This window comes from Alnus glutinosa, chromosome 10 (assembly GCF_958979055.1).
Source record: "Alnus glutinosa chromosome 10, dhAlnGlut1.1, whole genome shotgun sequence".
Lineage (NCBI taxonomy): Eukaryota > Viridiplantae > Streptophyta > Magnoliopsida > Fagales > Betulaceae > Alnus > Alnus glutinosa.
The window spans coordinates 9,819,814-9,828,335 of NC_084895.1; the positions used below are offsets into that span (position 1 = coordinate 9,819,814).

Consider the following 8,522-nt stretch of genomic DNA (forward strand, 5'->3'; position numbering starts at 1 on the left):
ACTAAAAATTAAGTTTATTATTCAACACAAGAATATTAATTCTCATATCCTAAAAATTCCATTAAAAGCCACTAATGCTTTCTATTAAACCAAAATAAATAAATAAACCCAACATAACCTTTCACCTTAGTCATCATTTCACCAAGTTCCCTGACTGTAACTTCATTGTTAGGGTTGCCCACATTAAAAATATGACCATTGGCTCTAGCAGGATTTTCCTGAAAGAAAAAGGATTATTACACCACTCAGCCACATCTTTTGTATGCCCAACATTAATTTAAAATGAAAGGGAGTATATCGGAACTCACAATCATCAACAAAACAGCTTCAATTGCATCCTTTATATAAACAAAAGTTCTCTGGGATTCACCCCCATCCACAAGCTTGAGTGGCTCACGCCGTAGGCGATTTTGTAACATGAAGAAGAAAGGACATGATTACAAAAAAAAATACAAAACAAAAGAGAAAAATAGAAATCTAAAATCTCGAAATTCACAAAAGATATGACAAAAATTGATCATACATTACTAAAGCATGCTGAACCCTTGGAAAACCCTCAGTTGGACCGTCAATGTCGGGTATGAAATCCATTATGGGTCCAATCTAGTTAAAGGGTCTTACAATTGTGAACTCGAGACCATTCTCTGCACCCTCAGCTGTAATCAATAAGACAAGAAGTCAGAATATACATTACAAGTACTAATCATAAGCAGCCCAGCCAATGGAAAAGATAGTTAACCATAAATCAGCCTCTCAATCAATTGCTTTGCACATGCATAGGACCATCTCTGTTTCTCAATAGAACCAAAAATGCATGGGGAGGTATCTTCTTTAAGAATATAATACTCAGGATCCTACAATAGATAGCACATACAATGACTCAGTTCAATGCAAACAACGTAAATGCAAAACAACATTAACTTAAAGCAATTCACTATATTCTCATTAATTTGATAGCTGCGATACTTTTTTCTTTTCGGTGAAGAAAAAAAAAGGGAACTCTTTGTTCAAAACAAGTGCAGTATTTAAACTCTAAATCTCGTCCAACTAAAGGGTACCCATCAAGCAACATTGTCAGCATGGCTCAATATGTAGAGCAAATGGTTTAGTCCTAATAAATTTCCAAAATAAATACAAGCTTCCCGGTGGCAAGGAAGTTAGCACCTTCCAAAGCCCCAGTTGTACTGAAACTCCAACATCTACACGAACCCTACTCAAAGTAATAACAAAAACACATAAATAAACAAACAAAACAACCATTAATTCATTCACAATCAACGTCAACACACATATTACCCCACAAATTAAACACCAAAACCAACTTCCAATATAAATTTAAAAACAAATCAAATCAAAACATTTACACACCAAAAGTAGCTCACAAAAATAAAAATAAAAATAGATCCTTTTTTCTTTTTTTAAGAAATGGGTACCTGATTTTTGAAGGCGAAAACAGCTCCATGATCTCTCCATTCAAAATCGGCCGGAAGATCTTCGGTCGGCAAGATCGGGTAAGGTCCAAGAACTGGGTCACTCAATGGGTCACCAACGGGTCCATCTTCTGGTGCCTACACGCTCGTCGCAAGTTCACCTTGAACACTGGAAACCTGAGCTCGTTTTCCTCCTGCAACCCGCACAACTTGTCGTACCTCCGTTTGAACAGCTTGAAGTGCCAGTGCTCTGTTTAGGCTGGCAGGGTGGTGCAGTGGTGACATTCGGCAGAGGAGGCAGCTGTAGTTGGCTTGTTCAAAGGCTGATGGGGCAACACTTAAATCAAGTGAGTTTTTAATTTATTTAAAAAAGAATCAGATGATTCCGTGTTTATTGCATTTTGTGAGTTTTGATGAGTTGTCCTCTTTTAATTAGTTGCCGTAAAAAGAGGATTTTACAGTCCATCCTGATAGAAGTTATTCTCTTTTTTCTTTGATATGAAAATGTGTGCCTCTTTTTTAAGCATGCAATTAACTAACAAAAAGATATTATATACTAATTTGTTGCCCTAGATGAACACTATCACCTTGTTGCTTGAGATCTTGACTTTTAGGATATATATGAACTAACAAATACTATAATATTGCATTTATCAAATACTATACTAAGTAATGAAGTGGTTGAACCTGGATGGTTGTGTTTTAGATATAGAAGCACATGAACTATAAGTACTATTTTGTTTAGGAGCAATTTGAAATTTATGAAAGCATCAAATGTGATTAAACAAATAATTATAGTTACAGGGTTGTTGGACGAACCATCTTCCAAAACCGACGCTTTGAGCCCTTTTTTTTTTTTTAGCCCTTTTTTGGCCTAAAAACTGCTCAAATCGTTTTGAGCCGTTTTGTTTTTAGCTGTTTTCAAAACGACTCAACATATAGCGTATTAATTATATGTCGTTAAAGTCGTTTTATGAATAAAACGATAGCAATTAGGGTCATTTTAACCAAAATGACTAAAACAGTTTTGAGTCGTTTTGGTCCAAAACGATTCCAATTAGTTGGAGTCGTTTTGGACCTAAAACGACTCCAACTAATTGGAGTCATTTTTATGTCTAAAAACGACTCCAAATAAAAAATATTAAAACAAATAATTGCATTATTTTATTTTATTTTTTGTAATACTTGATATGGCAAGAGTATTATTTACACATTCATACACTCATAAACGATCATATACACTCAAAATCCGAACTCTATACATTCATAAACGATCACTATGGCTTGATGAACACACCAAGCCATAAAAACAAAACAGCGAAAAATAAAACCACGTATCAATATAATTAATGTCACTCAACCCCAAACATATATAATACTAACTCCAAAACATTCAAAGTAATTCGAAACATAATATATGAGTTACGTACATTCACAAACCGATCAAGTCCAACTAATAAAATCATATAAACAATTTTTTACATCATTTACAAACTTCGATATTCCACCTACATTCAAAATGACTCAAGATACTGTATGTCATGACTGTCACTCATGCGGATCATGTGAATCATCATCCTGGGACAAGGGCGTGGCACCTAAATATATATATTGGAAACTAGTAACAATACACCTAACATTTTGAGCCGTATAATGAAAAAAAATCACACTTTGTTAATTAGTTAATCATGTTGGGAGCTAAGCTGGTCGATTAGCTACTGAAGAGCTCGCCCTCACTACATTAGGTGACTCAATGTCTTGCGTAGCCGAAGTGTTGCGCACTAGTGTTGCATTGGCGGCAACAAGACTTTCAATCAACTTCAAAGGTTTTATGAGTTTGAGAGTTAAATTGTTCAATCAACTTCTTAGTATTGTAAAAGTCTCATGTATTACTTTTCTCTATCATAGCGGAATATACTGCAACTCTATGTACGTAGCTCGTAGTAGTGAACCACGTAAATCTTGTGTTCTTTTGTGATTGCCTGTTTGTATTTCATTTTTTTTTCTTTTTCTTTTTCTTCGCATTCAACGGGTCTTGGAAATAGGATATATTTCCCTAACAATTGGTATAAGAGCTTTTGGTTCGAGTGAGAGCAATGGCAAGAGAAGAAGGAAAGATTGGAATCAAAAAGTCCAATGACATATATTTTGAGTATTAGAAGATGCATATTGAAGATTATGTCTTAATGCCAAAATTAACAATGATGACCCACATCTAGTCCTCGATCTGAGATCCCTGCAATATAGTTAAAGGTCAGAGTGGTGCGCTGCTAAGGGGGGAGGAGGGCAGCGGCACCACCTTCAATGTTTAAGTCAGTAAGAGAATAAAGATAATAATGAGAAAATATATGGAGATTAGTGCATGAGAGCATACCTGGTCTAGTCTCCTATTGACCTTTTATAGGCTAAGTATCATTTATGTTGTGTGCCTTCATAAGACAATATGTTATTAATTTTGCCATCCATTAATGGGTTGTCTTTCTATAATTTATGTTATACATTGTTTTCTATATATGACCGTTCTGAATGTGTACTCCAAGTAAGTTGTGTTTTGGGCCTTATGCAGGGATTTGAGCTGGGCCTCCATTCCAGTAGATCTATTCGAGCAACCCCCATTCCCTTGGGCCATAGGTGTGATCCAACGGGAATGGGAAGAAAAGATCCAACCCAATTTGTACGGGAGGAAACTATATCTACCTCTTTTGGGGAAGCAACGAGACAGTATGGAGGATGACAAATATGCCCTGCTTGATTGATAGGCGCATTTGATGAAAAAATTGTTCAATTTGAAGACGATAGAAGGTAGATGCCACCGACGACAATAGCTAATATTTTTACTTAATTTAGAGACGAATTTATGGGAACCAAGCTAGCACATTGTAGAAAATTAAATTAATTTTTAATTTTGTCATTACGTGTAAGAAATGTGAATTCAAAATATTTCTCCCTATCAATTGAGGGATCCATATGTTGGTATTTATAAGCACTATACAACCTTACAACTTAAACATCAATAATAAGAGGTCACAACTATTCATCTTCTATCTAACTATACATATTCTAACATATGAATTAATGAGAGGTAACAACTATTCATTTCCTATCTAACTATACACATTCTAACATATGAATTTATGAGAGGTGAGATCTCTTCAACTATCTAATCATTATCTTAAACTTTACAAACTCTATGAATGGTCTCTTCGTTGTCTTCATTGGGATGTTTGTCAATAACGTTGTCTTCCCAATTATAACTGAAGCTCGTAAGTTAGTCCCACTTTGCAATACTGGTTTTTAGTAGGGAAACTTCAATATTTAAAGAAATGGTGAGATATATCTATATCCATGGCGCTAGTGCCTTGGTGGATGCAACACATGCCACCGACAACAACAACGACTAAAATTTCTATTTGAAGAAGAGTTGGTCGTGACCAAGCTGGCACCAAGGCATGTTGTAGCAATTGAGAGTCTTGTTAAGAGTAGGGGTGGGCATAGGTCGGATCGAGGCAGTTTTTTGCCTTTTTTGGACCTGATGTGTCTTAAATTATACTCGCAAGTGCACGAATCGTTATGCAATATAGCGTATTGCAAGTGCGAGGTCGATCCCACAGAGAAATGGTCAAATATTAGTGTCTTGCTTAATTAACCTTGTTTTAACCTAGTTCCAAATGTTTGATGCTTAAGAACAAAAGACTAAGGAAAAGAAAGGTGCAATGAAATAAAAGAAACTAAGGCTAAAGAATCAACCAAACCAAATCCTACAACTCACACCCTTGGTTTCCACTTGAACATCCAAAGAACATTAAGCTTAGGGTGTTATTCAAGTCTCTTAACCACATCCCAAAGAACCATTAAATGAATCCAACACTTTGACAAATCACAAAGAGTACCAATTGAAATCCAAACATCCAATGTATCATTCAATCACAATGGATATCTTCATTCAAACCGATAAAACAATGTATTAGCTGGTTGAAACACATAAAATGTCCTCTATCCACCAATAATCACATTCATTCCAAAAGATAAAGCTTTAAATGAATGGAACTTGAACAACTAACAAGATATATCATTAAATGAGCAAGTGGTGCACCAAGATTGTGAGTGTCATCAATGGAAAGGTTTCATCCTCAACCCTAGTTGAGGTTACTACCCCTCCATGACTAAGAACACCACAAGAACATGATGAACACCCATGGAAGTAAAAGAAGAAGTTTTACAAAAAGAAAATATATGAAAATAAACTACTGATTTAAACTACAAGAAGCACGAAATTAAACCTAATTACAGAATTTCTACTCTACTCTATTCTACTCTAGTCTATGCTACTCTACTCTACTTGCTCTCTTGATTTTCAGCCTTGGTCTCCTTTTATAGCCAAGAGGATGGCCGGTTGGTCTTGTGTGGAATGGGTGAGTGGGTGTTATTTTATGTATGAGTGGAGAGATGAGTGATGAGTGTTTTATGGAATGAGTGGTGAGTGTTTTATGGAAAGATGCTACTTTATGTTGAGTGGGGGAAAAAAGGTGATTAAGTGGCTGAGAATGTGGAGAAAAACGTGTATTGGCTCTAGCTTTGGGGAGACAAGGAATGAAGCAAAAAAAAAAAAATAAGAGAGATGGTTCCGGATTTTCGGGATGATCCGACGACTGAAATTCAAACAGCCATATCTTTTTCTACGCATCTCTAAATTGGCTGAAACTTGTTGCGTTGGAAAGCTGACATCTTGAACTTCAATTTAGACCTAAGAAACTTCCAAAACGGATATCGTTTGGTCCTGTTATGATCAGTCTAAATGTAGTGGTCTGCTGCATCCGAATTTCCTTGTATTTTGCTTGAATTGTATCATTTCTCTCTTATTGTCCTACAAAATATAAAAACACTAAAACTAACCAAAGCATTAGAAAATAACAAAGCTAAATGTTTAACTAATGTAAATTAAGGGGTCCAAATACACAATATTTGGTACTCATCAAATACCCCCAAACTTACATTTTGCTAGTCCCTTAGCAAAACAAAATGAAAAACAAAATCAAAGCATGAAACATAAATCCTCTTTCGTGGGAGACACGATTGCATTTAGCATATGCAACAAGCCTTTTAAACCCCTAGGATTCCCTAGTGGACGAGTGAAGTCTCGTGAGGGTTTGCCAGAAATGATACCCACAAACATTGAAATGCCGTATTATCAATTGAGCGAAAATCATCATTCAAACACGTGGTTCACACATCATGAGCATGTTTAACAAAATGAATGTCGCATTGTCATATTATCAAAAATCGATCAACTCATGGATGGAAAAATTGAGACAACACATGTTCAAAAGTGTAAAGTGTGAATAGCATAGAGTCATGGGGTTTCGATTTTCCTTAAAGCACATATATCCAAAAATTCGCAGGACTCCCGTCAAATAACCAAGGCTTTATTTTACATTCATTACTATTTACTATTATTTTTTTGTGTCGGCTGTGCAATGTTTGACTCCTTTAAGCTTTCTAATTGACCCATGTAACGAGTGTTGGGCCAGTGGCTCCCAAACCAGATGGTCTTAGGGCACTAGATGTAAAACATCCCTAAAGGCTTAATTACTCAAGTCAAAAAGGCTACGAAGTCAGACTAGCCAAACAATCATCCAAGCTGAAATTCTCCTATTTTTACGCGAACACCCAATGCTTAATGAGGCAAGGGGCCCGGTTACTCAATGAGAAGTCAAATTGGTGATATTATTATTATAATTTTTTTTTTTTTTTTTTTCAACTATCCAAGGTTTCATCAACAAGTTATCCTGCAAATCTCAAGACATATAAATTTCAATTCAAACCTCATACCTCACAGAAACAATGCTAATGTGCTTGTGCTAAATAAATTAAACATGTCAAGTCTCTTTTAATCCAAAGATGAGTCAAAGGATCTCAGATTTTAATGATATGCAAAATTCAACATGTTAATCAAACCAATGAGGTGCAAACCATAGTAAAATGTAACCATGCTCAACTAACAATAATTTTTTTTTTTTTTTTTTTTTTTTAATTAAAACATTTTAAGAACAAAAAGGCAACTAAAAATAACTTAAAACAATTAGAAAAATCAAACAAACACACAAATGGAAACTTAAACAAACAGAAAATTTAAACAAACAAACAAATGAAATAAACAAACAAACAAATGGACAGAGTGCTTTTCCATACCCCCAAACTTGAATTACACATTGTCTGTAATGTGTAGTGTAGAAATACATTACCAGAAATACGGAAACATCGAGGTGTGAAAGGTCAAGGCGTCCCCCAAACTTAAACTCCAAAACACCTGTCAACAAAAAACTAACAGCAACATTTCTCATAGAAATGAACATCAAAAGGTTAGTTGCTGTTAGAAACGAAAATAAAATGAAAAGAAATAAAAATGAAAGAAATCAACTGTACAAAAAGGTAAGAGAAATTTTACAGCGCCTTCCCCGATCATGCGGATGTCCAACCAATCCCTTCCACCCTTTCTTCTTTAAGAATTTATGTCCCTCGGGAGGAATGTTTCGCCATCTTATGTAGCCAACTTGCTTGCTTCGAAGGATCTTCCTAGGACGATGGTTCCTAGATTTGCGCGGTTGTGTGCATAGATCCTTGACGGATTTGGCATAAGATGGCTCTTTGAGACATTTAAGAATTAAATCTTGGGGCTCATGAAATGTCTCAAGAGGGATGGTGATGAAGGAATGAGCTTCAGTACTCATTTCCTTGTCATTGGGACTATTTGGATTTGGCGGGGGCGCTGCTTGCTCCAGGTGCTCCTCCTTTTCTTCCTCATTGCTATCCACAATTTCCTCAGTCTCAAACATGGTGATGGTGGGGACATGCTCATGACAAGAATGACTAGCATCATCCTCATCAATCATGTAGTGCCCTGCAACCATCGACTGACTTTGAAGCTCTTCTTCCTCTATTCTAGTGATTTCAGCAACCAGATATTCCATCTGTCCTTCTATCCTAGCAATTGCTTGAGTGTTTTCCGTAGTAGCATTCTTCATGTCACTAATAGCCTGCTTCACTTCATTAATAGATTGGGTGTTAACCAATGTGGCATTCTTCATTTCCTTA

At 35.8% G+C, this 8,522-nt stretch overlaps 1 protein-coding gene across 1 annotated transcript; it reads left to right on the plus strand.

Moving 5' to 3' along the window:
- The first annotated feature begins 1,363 nt into the window (after positions 1-1,363).
- Positions 1,364-4,294, plus strand: LOC133879439 (uncharacterized). Its single transcript, XM_062318011.1, has 2 exons — positions 1,364-1,777; positions 3,997-4,294. The coding sequence occupies exons 1-2, from the start codon at positions 1,538-1,540 to the stop codon at positions 4,162-4,164; spliced, it is 408 nt and encodes a 135-aa protein (XP_062173995.1). The 5' UTR covers positions 1,364-1,537; the 3' UTR covers positions 4,165-4,294.
- The last annotated feature ends 4,228 nt before the right edge of the window (positions 4,295-8,522 follow it).